Source organism: Podarcis muralis, chromosome 5 (assembly GCF_964188315.1).
Source record: "Podarcis muralis chromosome 5, rPodMur119.hap1.1, whole genome shotgun sequence".
NCBI classification, from domain to species: domain Eukaryota; kingdom Metazoa; phylum Chordata; class Lepidosauria; order Squamata; family Lacertidae; genus Podarcis; species Podarcis muralis.
In genome coordinates, this window is record NC_135659.1 from 57,898,338 (window position 1) to 57,913,858 (window position 15,521).

General features: G+C 42.6%; 1 protein-coding gene and 1 long non-coding RNA gene across 2 annotated transcripts in view; one reads left to right on the forward strand and one right to left on the reverse strand.

Annotated features, from left to right (window-relative positions):
• The window catches only part of PPARD (peroxisome proliferator activated receptor delta), a 43,581-nt gene extending 31,729 nt beyond the window's left edge, over positions 1–11,852 (forward strand). Inside the window, exons 4-7 of the mRNA XM_077928930.1 lie at positions 1,697–1,835; positions 3,024–3,226; positions 5,634–6,084; positions 7,409–11,852. Coding sequence (XP_077785056.1) covers positions 1,697–1,835; positions 3,024–3,226; positions 5,634–6,084; positions 7,409–7,656 — 1,041 coding nt within the window. The 3' untranslated portion in view covers positions 7,657–11,852. The remainder of the gene's footprint in view (positions 1–1,696; positions 1,836–3,023; positions 3,227–5,633; positions 6,085–7,408) is intronic.
• Positions 46–15,333, reverse strand: LOC114599254 (uncharacterized). The gene is made up of 3 exons (XR_003707273.2): positions 15,099–15,333; positions 6,367–7,051; positions 46–1,861 (listed from the first exon to the last, which is right to left on the reverse strand). It is a non-coding gene; the product is annotated as an uncharacterized LOC114599254 (long non-coding RNA).
• Between the last annotated feature and the right edge of the window lie 188 nt (positions 15,334–15,521).

Genomic DNA, 15,521 nt, shown 5'->3' on the forward strand with positions numbered 1-15,521 from the left:
GGAGTCTCTTCACCAACCGAACCGGGCAGTGACTGATCAGGAAAATTCAAATGACTATAAAGTTTTAATAAGCTACTACTACAATGCACAAAAGAATAAGCAACAAATACAAAGATACCAGTTCTTATATTTAATGTTCTCTTCCCCTGTTGGTAAACTTTTGCCCTGTTTCTTGCTCCTTTTCTAGCAAGAATAGATTGCCTCATTTCCCAAGACAGGACATCAAACCAGTTCCTTTTTCTTTCTTTAACCTAGAAATGTGTTGGTCTGTGCTGCTGAAAACCCCTGACCTAAGCACATTGATTAGAAAAGTCTGTGTTCATCATCTTTTGGTCTGACCCAAGTGTATTCAGTTCTAATTACGTGCCAAATTTCACTTCTGCTTGTCTTTTTGAGTTCTAACTGCGTTTAACTATGCATTTATTTTAGCCCCTTTATTCCTCAAAGCATGATTTATTAGCCATATATTGTATGACTTATACACATGTTATAGTAGATCTACAAGAGCCACGTTTTAGCTACTCCTGTTATTCACAAGGTTAAAGGAGGCTTCAGTGAGTAAATTATGGAAGGAAACAGAATCTTTTCTTCAGAGGTTAAAGATCCAAGTATCTCTAACCCACAACTGGAACAAAGGTATAAGACTAACCTTTATTCTGATAGCGCAGAACAAAAGCACTATTCTGCAAACAGTATTAACAAGGTGCTGCATTCTGAAGACATGAAGTAATAATATCCCTTGAAATGGACTGGTAGTAATATTCCTAAGCTCTACAGACTAACGTCGACACCCTTCTGGAATTTGTCCCTAATTCGTCTTCTCTACCCTTCTTCCCTGTCACTATTCTCCATCAACTCTGGTCTCCCTGAGAACATAGACATTACTTTTAGACATAATCTTTGGCTGACATACTCCATGGGACACCTGTGAACCTATTCTGCTCCTGATCATTTGGCTGGCTGTTGGAATCGCAGAATGCCAAAGGAGTTGAGTTATTCAATGTCTAAGTGATGCCAAAATTATTCAAAGGGGGCGGGGGCGGGGAAGCTGAAGGGAGAGAGACAAGGATGTTGAAAAGCTGGATTTGTTTATTCATATCCCCCTGCTGGATCTTTGTGATACTACAAGTCTGTTTTTTGCTGTTTTTTTACACGGGACAATTATGTTTAGGCTTTCTTCCTGCTTGTACCATTCTTTTCTCCATGTGTATGTTAAAAAAATTTTTTTTTAAGAATATTTCAATTGAACAAAATAAAGTAAAAATTAAAAGTGCATAAAGAAATAAAAATAAAAGGTACATTATATCACTATATACTACAATTCCATATATGCAAGTCTAGTATGTAGGTATATGAATGTTACTATTATACAGATAGATTTATGGTTATTTATAACCTACCATATTTTTTAATAAACGAGTTCCAAATATTGTTATGCTTGTCCATACAAAGCCTACGTCTGTAAGCAATCGGTTCATAAGCTGGGAGTGTTGTCCTGCCTTCAGTCCTTCTCCATGTGTATGCTAGCATGTAGTGTGTTCCATTGTTCTGAAGTCTCTTTGCTTGTTGCTGAAAATGATATTCTGTCCTGAGACTCAAGTTGACAGTAATCCTGGGACATTTTATAAGGAGCTGCTGTGTTATCGCAATGACCCATCTCCCTGTTTCTTTTCTCCCTCTGCCCGCTCTCCAACAGGGCTTCTTTCGTCGAACAATCCGTATGAAACTGGAGTACGAGAGGTGTGAGCGGAGCTGTAAAATTCAGAAGAAGAACCGAAACAAGTGCCAGTACTGCCGCTTTCAGAAATGCCTCTCCCTGGGCATGTCGCACAACGGTGAGACTCCTCTCCTCCCCTTAGCTCTAGATACAGGAAGAAAAACATAGCTAGAAATGGAACTTTGTGTTTTCTGTAGGCAACGTGTTTAGTATTGTGGGTGGGGGTGTTTGGGGGGGAGTGTCTAACTATGTTGCTCTGGCAGTCATCCTCGTTAGCCAGGTAGTGGGTTGGAATCATTGCACAGCCTGCATGTCTTTCCTTCTGGAAATGATTGTTATGGACACAGCCTAAGAAAGGCATGTCAATGTCTATTGCTTCCAGTCTATTTTTCCTTGTTTTGTCTTTAGAAAAGTGGTTCCCAATTAGCTACCATATTTTTCGCCCTATAGGACGCACCGTCCCATAATGCACAACTAGTTTTTTGGGGGGAAATAAAGGGGGGAAAATTATTTTCCCCCCAGGCGCGGGGCTGGGGCGGGGGAAGCCCAAGTTTTCCCCGACCCCAGCCCCCAAAACAGGCAACTCTCCGCAAGCGGTGGGAGCCCGGCGCTAAGCTCCCGCACCTTGTGGAGAGCTGTGCGAAGCCTGGGCGCGCTGAGCTCAGTGTGCCCAGGCTTCGTCATGCAGGCAACTCTCCTCAAGCCGTGGGAGCCCAGCGCCGGGCTCCCGCGCCATGCGGAGAGTTGCCCGCCTGAAGCCTGGAGAGCGAGAGGGGTCGGTGCGCACCGACCCCTCTCACTCTCCAGGCTTCAGCGAGAGCCTGCATTCGCCCCATAGGACGCACACACATTTCCCCTTCATTTTTGGAGGGGGAAAAGTGCGTCCTATAGGGCGAAAAATACGGTAAGTACTGTGGACACCCTGTTTTTTAAAAGCCAAGCCATAGACCCCCTACTTTTGAAAACGTTGATATCTCTGTGGTAGTTTTTGTTATCTGAATGGTGCCACCATGCCCTCCAACATGTCCCAGCAGAAAACTGGGATGTGCATCTTCTGGGATGTGCTCTTGCATCAGTCACGTGACCTGTGTAAGAGCACAGTGCCCGAAAACACCACCTTGAGCTTCCTGATGGAAAAAGAGGGATATAAATGTAATAAGTAACACTCTTATTTTTTGTTTCCCTCCCCGTCCACCTATAATTGTATAATATGAAATGTCTTCAATAAATAAATAGTTGGAAAGACATGGGGATGTTATTTTGTCCCAAGACTCCTAACAGTATCTTCTTTATTACGTTTCTTCAGCCATTCGTTTCGGCCGCATGCCTGAAGCTGAGAAAAGGAAGCTAGTGGCAGGACTGACAGCAAGTGAGATCACCTGTCAGAACCAGCAAGTAGCTGACCTGAAAGTATTTTCCAAGCACATCTACAACGCCTACCTGAAAAATTTCAACATGACCAAAAAGAAGGCACGAGGCATCCTGACTGGGAAAGCCAGCAGCACTCCAGTGAGTACCTCAGTCCCAGAGGGATGAAAGTGGAGCAGAACTTGCCAGGCAAGCTCTTGGCATCTACAGTCCAAGAGATTCAATGCTGTGCCCAAAGCAGACTCTCTGACATCAAAGAACTTTAATCAACTATTTGGTCTTGCTCATAAAGAGAAGCTTGGTGTTTTGTTGATATTGAGGCTGCTGGTGTGATCAGTGTGACCTGAGTTACATCACCAGGATAACCAGAAGTTTTCTGTATTCAAATTATTCTACAGAGTTTTATCTGAAGAAGTGTGCATGCACATGAAAGCTCATACCAATAATTAACTTAGTTGGTCTCTAAGGTGCTACTGGAAGGATTTTAAAATCTTTTTTAATTTTTTTTTTGTTTTGTTTTGACTATGGCACACCAACACGGCTACCTACCTGTACAGAGTTTTAGTTAGTGCAAACGGTGGTGATTGAGTTCAATCCTAAATGCACAAAAGAAAAGAAAAGAAAAAATTATAACCCATTGATTCCACTGAGGGAATGTTTCCCATGAAAACACATTCTTCTTCCTTTTTAAGGCTCTATCCCATGTGGCTTCCCAAAAGAAATATAGAAGTTTATTTATACATATAGCTCACTGGGGACTATAAAATCGAGCTATATAGACATCAGCATTACCATCCAGGAAAAGGTGGGAGAATTTTTTTTAGGGTGAAAGGTCAAAAAAGTAGGCATCCCTATAGCATTATTAAATAGTGGTAATACATATTCATTTGTACTATTGAAGAATGCTTCTTTATCATTGTACACAGGTGTCATAATAACTATAGATAGGTAAGATGAACTTTCATTTTATATCCTGCTCCATCCCAGGAGGTAATTATCCTTGAAAATAATAGAAGGACCCAAGTTTTTTTACTCTAAATTGGAACTGGTGTCTGAAATATCCAGAAGTGCTTATTCTGTATTTCACTTCAAACTTCACTGAATTCAGTAAATTGAAGTTTTGTATAGTACCTCACCATCCTAATTATCAACAAGTCCTCAGTGCAATCTTTCTTCTGTATCAGCCTTAATTTTATTTTAAAGAAGTTGCTTGCTATTCTTCTTCTTCTCCTTCTTCTTCTTCTTCTTCTTCTTCTTCTTCTTCTTCTTCTTCTTGCTTCTTCTTCCTCTCTTCCTTCTATGAATTCAGCACAGTGTTGTTTGCTAGTGTTTCCGATAACTGGAGATACAGGATATCTGGCAGGACTGTGAGCACAGTTGTGTTATTTGAGCTTTTTCTTTTTCTTTTTTTTTTCTTTTGCTACAATTTAAGCTTCATTTACACAATAAATGTTTTGATACAATTTATGCTTCATTTACACAATATCCCAAGCCAGTGATCTTGTCACTTAGGAAGCAATGAAGCTTACTGTTTAAGTCAAACTGGCAGCTTTCACCAATAAATGCAGTGCCAATCTGAAAGTCAGGAAAGGTATGAAAAAGCATCAAGTAGAATATGAGTTTGGTACTAACAATTTCCTGATCCATTTTTTTTAAAAGATATTTATTAAAGTTTTTTAAACAATAAAACAAACTTCACATTCACAACCAAAAAGAGAAAACACCGTCACAATCAGTCAAAATAACCAAAAAAGAAAAAAAGTACAATAAAAAAAAAACAACCCCATACAAAATAGAAGAAAAAAGACATGGAAAAATGAGGGGGGGAAAAGAACATAAAAAACCAATTCCTTAGATGTTATTTTCATAACCCTCCTTCCAGACTTCCTCACATCTCCCTTTTCTGTGTTCCCCTTTACAAATTCTTGTTCAGCAATACTTCACCCTCTTTCCAATCATATTTTGTATTAACAATTTCCTGATCCATTTAAAAAAGCAGAGATCAGTGCAGAGATGGGCACAGTCTCTATGAGGCTTGCATAATCATAGACTCGTAGAATTATGGAGCTGGAAGGGACATGGTTCATAAGCATCACCACTCAGTATATCATGGGTAGGGAACCTTTTTCAGCCCAAGGAGCACATTCCCTTCTGGACCAGCTGCCACTGGTGAGCAGGGCTATAAACAAAAGTGGGTGGAGCAAGAGGAAAAGTGGGTGGAGCAAGAGAAAAGTGGGTGGAGCAAGAAATGACCTTTGTAGAGGAGGCTATTTTCTACACAAACTCACATTTTCTGGCTCCCATCTGAGGAAGCTAGAGGCATTAACAGAGTTGAAGAACACTTTCCAGCCAGGCAATAACACTTGGTGGGGGGCGGGGGGGGGAGCAGGGCCAGTGAGGGGGTGGCTGGCAGAACTCTGAGGTCCAGATGGAGAGATCTGGAGGGCCACATTTCACCCCCAGGCCTGGGGTTCCCCACCACTGCACTTTAGCCTATAGCTTGATTCCTCACTGCAGAATCCTGACTCTATGTGTTTGTTCTTTGTAGCCTTTTGTGATTCATGACATGGATACCCTGTGGCAAGCGGAAAAGGGTCTCGTGTGGAAGCAGCTGGTGAATGGGATACCACCATCCAAGGAGATTGGCGTCCACGTTTTTTACCGCTGCCAGTGCACGTCCGTGGAGACTGTGCGGGAGCTCACAGAATTTGCCAAGAGCATCCCTAGCTTCATTAGCTTGTACCTTAATGACCAAGTGACTCTGCTGAAATACGGGGTGCACGAGGCCATCTTTGCAATGCTGGCCTCCATTATGAACAAAGATGGACTCCTGGTGGCCAATGGGAATGGCTTTGTGACGCGCGAGTTCCTGCGCAGCTTGCGAAAGCCCTTCAGTGAAATCATGGAGCCCAAATTTGAGTTTGCTGTGAAGTTCAACGCCCTGGAGCTGGATGACAGTGACCTGTCTCTGTTTGTAGCTGCCATCATCCTGTGTGGAGGTGAGAAGGGGGAGTTCTTTGCTAGCAATAGTATATACTTTCTAAAAGCTTGCTGATGAAGACCGGGCCATTATCCTGCTAGGTTAAGAGCAGTTAATGTTAGTTTGAAGGTGTGATTGTGATGCTGGCAATGCAGACAGGATGAAAAAGCTAGAAAGTATTAAATCATCTTCTCCACAGTCCTGCACATGCTTACCTGAGAGTAACCCCTACGGAACACAGTTGGACTAACTTCTAAGTGAATATGGATAGGATTGCATCCACATCCAATTTACCACTTACCACAACATCCTTGTTACTTTCTTCTCATTCAGGATACCACCCACTTCTTCATTTTTAATCTTTAAAAATCCTTATTGTTATTATTTCTTTGCTGACTCTTGCTCTCCTCTCTTACCTCCCATGACTGTTTGGTACTCAGTACCTCTCTTAACTCTGTTGAGATCTTTGGCCATTTTGACCTTGTCTTTGGTACCACATCTCACACACCCCAGTTCAGCTTCTATAACTGATTTAACAGACAGATGTAGTGAAGAAGAAAATGAACCTTGCCGTGGAGAAATCCTGTTCATTCCTTTAAGTAAAAATAATGATAAATGTTTGCTGTAGTGCAGCATTGCTCAGTAAAGTGTGGTTTAAAATAAACAAATCTTTAAATAGTGAGTGAGAGGTCAGGGCAGCCTTGGCACTACTCTGTTTTCTTGTTTATAGAAGCACATTTGCATGTATGTGCTCATTCTGTGCATTTCTGTGTGTGTATGAAATCTTTTTAGAACAGCTGGAAAACTACTCCAGAGATTATGGGGAGGGTGGAATAGAATGTGTTACCATCCTCAGTGATGTCATGCAGCACTAGTCACACATAGCCTTACACACAACTGTTTTCATAACCTTTTTGAGAGGAGAGTTGGGTATTTCCCTTTCAGACGAAGTTGCCAAAAATCTGCAGAAGTTACACAATTGGAGCCTGCAGGAAGACAGAAAAAACATAGTTTGTACTTGGGGAAGTGACATCAAAACACCCACCTTTCGCTCAAAACGTCTCATCTGAATTCATCCTTGTTTCCCCAACTTATATAATACACAGCATCAAGTGGTTAAGATCACTTCAGGCAGCAGACATGTTTGCATTTGTTCAGGAGAGAGGGTGCTACATGTTTGAATGCTCCTTCATGAGGAAAACTCCCTACAGATGTCAAAATGTCACGCTGAGGAGCAGGCTAGTCTGAGCTTCTCTTGGTGTTCAGACAGGTAAAGGTTTGGAAAATAATGTCTCTCTCTCTCTCTCTCTCTCTCTCTCTCTCTCTCTCTCTCCCTTTTGTAGACCGTCCTGGCCTGATGAACGTTAAACAGGTAGAGGAGATTCAAGACAATATCCTCCAGGCCCTCGAGTTCCACTTGCAGGCCAACCACCCAGACACTCAATACCTCTTCCCTAAGCTGCTGCAGAAAATGGCTGACTTGCGACAGTTGGTGACTGAGCATGCGCAGCTGGTGCAGAAGATCAAAAAGACAGAGACGGAGACTTCTCTGCACCCACTCTTGCAGGAAATCTACAAGGACATGTACTGAGGAGCCTATATTTAAGAGATAGGTTAAAGCCATGGAATCCAGCAAAATGCTTTGTACATTAGCAAAGAAATCCCCTGTGTCTTCCATTCCTTCTACTGTAATTGCTTTTTTCTATATGATTGCTGCATTCTGTACATAGAGGGGAGGGGGTGTTGTACAGCAAAAGACTTGGCATCTACCACATGGTGGTAGATCAGGGCTTCCGTTAACATACACTAAGTGAAACTTAAAGGCACATCATAAGCTAAATATCTGTTGCTACAGTTCAGCTGTTACACTGTTCCAGAGCAGCTGATGTGTTTACACGCAACCTCGCAAACGTGTTTGAACTGTGGGTTGGATTCTGCGGTTGGACAACGCGGGTTTTGTCCATCCAGTTAAAGCAAGCAGTAGCTTGGCTGGCAGGTACAGGAACAGCACTTGCAACATATATCCGTTGTACATTATTTTTATATTGCACTCTGAATTCTAGCTTGGCCCTCAGCCGTAAATTCTAGGGTGTTACAAGGAAAGGGTGTGTGTGTGTTCATGCGTGTGTGTGTCTGTGTATACATTTCCCAAAGAAACCTCCAAGTGTTTGATGAAGGGTACGGACACTCCTTGTGGAGATACTTTGCTTATCTCCTTGGTGCACAAAAACAGAAATGCCTTCTCCGTGAAAGGCCATACCTCCTGTCCTCTGCATTTCCCTCTCTCTCTCTCTCTCTCTCTCTCTCTTTCTCTCTCTCCTTTGGGTTCTTTTATAGTGTAGCTTGTTGAAGCCCTTTATGGGCATGTGTGGCACTTTCAAGCTTACAGCAGAGAGATGGCTTTCTTCTTCTGTTCCTTGCCCTGTGCTTCAGTGCTTGCCAAATGAAGTTGAGCCTGATGTCGTGGAACTTTTGCTCTCGGATAGTACCTGCCAAAAGTCTATTTGCTTCCTTCCAAGGTAGATCCTGCACTTGAATAAGCACTTGGGTGTCTCCTTATCTGGGCTAGATATAATGTGGATTTTGCTTTTCAAAGGGCAGCCCATGGACCACTGTGAGATCACGACAATACAATGTTAGTGAAGACAGTGATGATTGCTTTTGTTTTGCTGCACTTCCCCACCTCCTGCATCCTGGTATTCTCCAGACTGCCCAAGAGAGGCACCCTCTGGGGGTACCAAGTGCCCCCCAATTTCCAAGGAGGGGCCAGGCCCTCTCAATATTCTGTGGCCTGCTGGAGACCCTGTCAGGCCTTCCTGCTGCTGCGACAGGCCCCATAGGGCCTTCACGTGGCTACAGCTGGCCCCGCTGGCCCTACCTGCAGCCTCCTCCCACCACACGTGATGTTACACACGTGTTGCCCCTCCTAAAATAAGTTATGGCAGAATCCGGTGCCTGTGCTGCCCAAAATAACTGAGGAAGACACTTTATATGTGAATTGCAGTGCCAGAGGCACATACGGCACTCTGCTGGTTCTGCCCATTGTTTCTTACACCTTCGTAATAAAAAAGTGATAGATAGCAAAAACCACAGCATTTCAACATCACCCCCTCAACATTTCCACACCAGATTACCAATTCTTACTGTATTTTTAAAGGCCTTATATCAGAGTCTGGCTCCTTTTGATTTCCTTGAGTTGGTCCTGCTTCAGCCTTAAGGATCTCACCAGACACCTTTTGCAGTTGTCAGCTCGCTTTGAACACAGGTCTTCTTTGCTGGTCAGTTGCAGCAAAGTGGCAGCAGGGAAGTCATTGTCACATGTCTGTGTGAACAGTGTGAGACCATTCTGCCTAGACATGGTTGATGCATTGTGTGAGTTGTCAAGTTTCTTCCACCTGTGACTTCCAGTATACTGTTCCCAGATTAGCATGAATGTTTGGGTATGGCCTGCTAGCCTTGGCACTGAGGTACTGTGTTGTTGCTATGTGGCCTTAGGCAAGTTTGCTTATTTCTGCACATTTCAAATAGACAGTATGCTTTCATGAAGGGAGAGAACTTTCTGTCCAAACAATCTTGACACAACAAACAGAATGTAATAATTTACAACTTTGTGGTGACGGATGTGTAGGTGGCACAAAAGTTTGTTTGACACTGCTAGTTGTCCAACCATTTCAGCTCAAATCATGCAATTTCCTTCTTTCTTTCCCTCCATACAGAAATTTTAGCATTTTGTCTTCATTTTCTAGATTTGGGTGCAGAGAACTCTAAAGACCATTCACTAGATGATAGGGATATTTTAAAAGTCTGCTGCTGTAAAGTTTACCTAATATATCTGTGGAAGGAGCATAGCTCAGCAGAACACATGCTTTGAAGGCAGAAGGTCCCAGATTCAATCCCAGGCATCTCCAGTTAAAAGGTCAGGGTGTAGGTGATGGGAATCGCCTCTGCCCTGCCCAATACCCTGGAGAGCTGCTGCAAGTCAGAGCAGACTATGTTGGGCATGATGAGCAGATGGGTTGATCTTTCCGTGCTTTGTGTGTGTGACATATTTTTAATTTGGATTTCCCTTGACAGTCTATGGAGAAGGGAAATAATAGTTACAATAGTTCTTCTCTCTGATGCTGTAGTTCCTGACGAGTTCCTGTCCGGCAACACTCCATCTTCGGGAACTTGATGATGTGCAGTTTTTAGTGCCTATGTAACCTGAAAGAGTAAGCCACATACCTCTGAGATTTTTCTCCACTCCAGCCACAGTAAATGAGAAGAGAAGAGAACCTCTTCCATTGGGAATTGTGGAGTGGATTTGCTGAACAAGAGAGCCTAATCTGTGTGAATTACCAACTCCATTGCTTCATGCTGAGATTACTGTTTTTATGTGTGCTTGCTTTCAGCAATGCTGAAATACATGTCTTTGGGCTGGGACAGAACTTTGAGAACTTAATTATGTCCCAGGTGTGGCTTTTGGGGAGGCACTGTAGCTCAGGGGTAGGGCAAATACTTTACCTACAAAAGGCTCTTGGTTCAATCCCCAGCTGTCAGGCAATGTAGGAAAAACTGAACAAGATGGCTCTACCTAGGTATAAGACAGCTTCCTGTGTTTCTGTTTTAAAGCCACAAAGCTCAGCTGTTCTGAACTACTAGTAGAAATCTTTTATTGCAATAACTCATGATTTATCATTTTGCACCCTTCAGAGAGTAGATGCCTTTAACCCATGATATATCATTTTGTACCCCTTACTGGAAAGATGCCTTTAACCTATGTGCATTCCTTATTAAGTAAGCAAAAATGTAAAATCAACATCATGGACATTTTACTCGGCCACTCGTTTGCCTAGAGTTTGATTATAACCTAGCTAATTTGCCACCAGCACTTTTTCAGACAGTACCAGAGTCTAGGCAATTTTTGCCCTTGGAATGCAATCCATATACAGTGGTACCTCTGGTTACGAACTTAATTTGTTCCGGAGGTCTGTTCTTAACCCGAAATTGTTCTTAACCTGAAGCACCACTTTAGCTAATGGGGCCTCCTGCTGCTGCCACGCCACTGGTGTGTGACGACTTCTCGCATCCTGGGAGCATCTACTTCCAGGTTAGCGGAGCTAGTTACCTGAAGTGTTCATAAGGAGGACTGTATGCAACCCGAGGTTCCACTGTAGAAGGCTAGAAAATAAGTTCAGTTTCTTAAGTGGTAAGTTCAGATGAGTATAGAATTGTAGTCCAAGTGCTCATGTGTTGTCTCCAAGCCCCTCTTCTACATCTACCAGACAACATTAAGGGTTGTATCTAGCACTCTACAAACAGAGTTCCACTCGGACAACAGCGCTTGAGTTTCTTTTTCTCTCCCTGCGTGTCCCCCAAATCTGCTCCAGGGTTTTTTTTTGCTGTGCCTCTTTATTTCCAGATTGAAATAACTGGTGTGTTTCATCTCTACCTCACAGGAATGCTGTGAGGCTGGTGGAATGTGTCTTAGTAAAGCAATTTGGAGCCTTCATGTAGCAGGAACCAGAGATCACTGACAAGAATAGTTTGTGATTTTTAATTTCACCTGCCCTAAACCCACCACCCTTGAAAGCCTCTTCACCTGCTTATCTTGCTATCCCTCAGGACTTGCTGGGCATGTATTTCCAGCACTTGAGGACTGCACACTCTCCTTTCTTTCTGGGATGTTGTAGCAATCCTGAAACTGAAATGTATATTTTTGCTAGAAGTTCAACCTCCAGGTGTTTTTAATAATATAAATAGTGACTGACAATTTTAAATTGGAAATAAATATTTAAGAAACTTTTACACTATAGCACTTCTTTAGCCCATTTCAGGGGCCTCTGAAACATCAGACATTAAAAACTTCTCTAAACAAGTAGACTAAGGAATAAGCCTATATTTCATCCAACTCTTCCAAAATTCAGAGAGACTGTGGGGCTGTTATTGTTTTTACAAACCCCCATTCACAATGTATTATGCTAGCATATGAGTAACACTAAATAATTCCTCAGAAGGGATGATCAAAACAATCTGAAGGGAGAAATTGTTTCTAGGTACAAGTATCGTATTAGGCCCTACCTTTAGGGTTTTTCTTCCAATTTAGTGATAATGGAGAGAAGTCTGCTAGCTAATTAGAACGGAATGCCTTGTAAAAAATACAGTCACCCAGAAACAGGTTGGGGGGGGGGGTGAGCGGGAATAGAAATTGTTTCTAGGAATGTGTGCAGTATTGCTTTCATGGAAGCTCTCCACAAGCTCTGGAAGAAACACATGATGAAACATGCTCCATTTTTCAACAAAGAGACTGGGGAACAGCAATGCAGGATGCTGTGCTCCTTTTTGTGTATGTAATAGGAGCGCATTGCTCTAATGGTAGCAATGGATTTGTCTGTGTGGATGGGGACAGTGGTACCATCAGGGTGAGACTTGGGGGCAGACGTCCAGGGCCCCATGTAGCGGAATATTCAGAAGGTCCCCAAATATAGCTGTGTCGGATAGTCACAGTCAGAAGTAAATGAAATACTGCGTATTATGACGTTATCTTGTGAACAGCCCTAAGACCTGTGGGTATAGGGCAGTATACAAATTTAATTAATAATAGTGATAATGATACAATATTATCTGAAGATGGAGAAAGGCCTTTTAAGGCTATTAAGCCCAAAGTCTAAAATTACTTAATTGCACCACTGAATGGGATGTTTGAGGATAAGAAAGTTCATTTTTGCCATGCATACTGTGGCTGTTTCTAAACCACAGAAAGCCATACTTAGTACGCCTGGGTGAGGCAATGAGAACTAGCAATGAAGGGGAGGACCTTTTCTATCAGTATCTGCTTTAGCACAGCATTAATGGGTCCTGTGGCTGTTGCTGCATTTGTCTGTTAATAATAATAATAATAATAATAATAATAATAATAATAATAATAATTTTATTTATACCCCGCCCATCTGGCTGGGTTTCCCCAGCCACTGTGGGTGGCTCCCAACAGAATATTAAAAACACGATGGAACATCAAACATTTAAAACTTCTCTAAACAAGTAGACTAAGGAATAAGCTATAGCATGTGTGGCTTTGTTCTCTCATGGGGTTTAAGAGCCAAGCAAGTATTCACCCTTTTAAAAATGGCTGCAGTTGAATTAGAAACATATAAAAATGGTAAAAACAGCAATAAACAAACACTGTTTACTTGATGAGGACATTGGTGCAAGCTCTTATGTAGTAGTGACAGCAGTGTTAGAAACTGAGATATGAAAGCTAGGAGCTAAATGGCACCTTAATCCTAGGTTATAGGCACAACAACAGAATGTCTAGGCACACTTTTTTATAACAAGAATACAAAGCTGAAAATGAATGAACTGCAGCTAAAATATTATGTTCATTTAGTCCTTCCCCTGCCCACCCCGCTAATATTCTTAAGAGGGTCTCTTCCAGTCTTCATAGAGTGACTGGAGGTGAGGAGGCAGAAAAAGGTCCTCCTTTCCTTCCACTCTGCAGTTTTAATCTGAAATCTGAGGCGCAGTATTCAAACTGCTCACACTAAGGAAATTCCCGGTCGGAAATGTGCCTAGAACAATGGGAGTTTCAAACACTGAGTGACAGTGGTAGTAGTCGTGAATCTAGCACTTTGAACACATATATTGCTTCAGTAATCCTTACAATTTAGGAAGATAGGGTAGCATTATTATTCCATCCCCCGGATAGGGAGAGACAAAGAGAGAATAGCTGCCCCATGGCCAGCTGGTGAGTTGCTAGGGGGGGGGGGGCAGACATCCTTTTTATTGTGCATTCCTGTAACTGTGACAGGGTTTATAAAAAGCAAAGGTAACTAGGTAGCCATGTTGGGCTATAGAAGAAAATCCAAAATCCACAGCTGGAAATTACTTATTGGGACCAACAAAAATGTCTGGCAAGCTTTAAGGTTCTCAAGAATGCTTAATCATGCAAGATGTTGGGAGGTGAGGGACTAGGAACTTTTTTCAAAAAGAAGGTACAAAAATTTGGCTGAGGTAGGTATGACCTCAGCTTGCAGACTCAGTTCCAAGATGGAGGTTGAAGGCTGAATAAACCTGTCCCAGGTGTTATAGATATCACAATACACACCTAGGTTTCTGGGCTAAAGAAGCTAATGCCTTCATTTCTGAGGTATAAAGTCTGGTTTGTAATCCAGATCAGTCCCAAACCCTAAATGCCTAGGGTAAGCAGAGAGTAGAAGTAAAGAGAAACATGAATCTTTAATTTAGCAAAGCCAGGCATTAATTTTGAATGTGGGATAAGTAAAAATGAGTAAATTAAAACCAAACTGTATAGTATATTACCTAGTGGCTGGAGGGGATGCAACCCTCAAAAAGGAATCCACCTTCCACTGGTTGTGAATTCTACCCTGAATGGCTGGATTTCCATAAGAAAAAACCTCCTAAATCAATAGTTGGACAACGCCTTTATTGAGCTATAAAGCCCAATATAAATTGTCAGAAATAGTAATCAGTCATGACTGCTTTATCCTAGAACCGTAGGTGTACCTCGATACTTGCAGCAATTTCCAGAAAGTATTTCAATCTGTAAACTCTATTTTGGAACTAAAAGAACCAGGACTTTTGTAGCACCTTATTGGCTAATGAATTTATTGTGGCATAAGCTTTCATGGACTACAGTCCACTTCATCAGACGCATGAAATGTTATCCTGAGTAGTGTATAAAAATCACTAACACACACAAGAGTTGCGGGGGGCGGAGTTGTAAACAGTGAGGTCGGGGGGAAATGAAAGGCAGGAAAAGTACGGACGATAATTAAAAATAACATTGGCAATTCACAAAACTTGATGGTGCCAAAGGGAGCCTGGCATCGGTAAGCCAATTGGCACACGTGCTAAAAATCCTTTGTTTCGGTTCAGTCCACAAGCGACTATAAATTCCACCTGCTACCACGTTGCTTGGGCGCTTAGCCCGCCCTCCCCTTACGAGTAAACGTTAGTAGCTCTAATTGTGCTACAAACGTCGCAACATGCACAGTTCCACCCTTTGCTAATAAAATAAAAAGTGCATTGTCTTACGTTGCAAAAAACATAAGCATCCTCCTCCTTTTATTATTCTGGAAGACCCAACGAAGACGTTAACAATGCAATCGCTGGCATGTTTCCCTGGAAGAAAATCCCGCTCCGTTCAGTGGGTTTTACTCGTAAGTAAACCTGCACAGGATTGCAGCCCCACAAAGTGCAAGCGGCGGGGCACCGGAAGCCAAACATAGGATGTTGCGCCGCCTGGCCGTCCCTCCATCCCCGCGCCTGCTGCGTACGAGGGCGAACGCAGTTTCCCGACGAGGCGGGACGGCTGGGAGGAGAGTCCTTTTCGAATTGAAGCTCTTCTATTCGACGGCCGACTAAAAAGCTGGGTGTGCCCGTCTGCTCTTCTCCAATGGGCTCTCCTGTCCTAAACCACTCCCCTGCCCGAAGTATTTCTGCAGGGAGAGGAGGCGG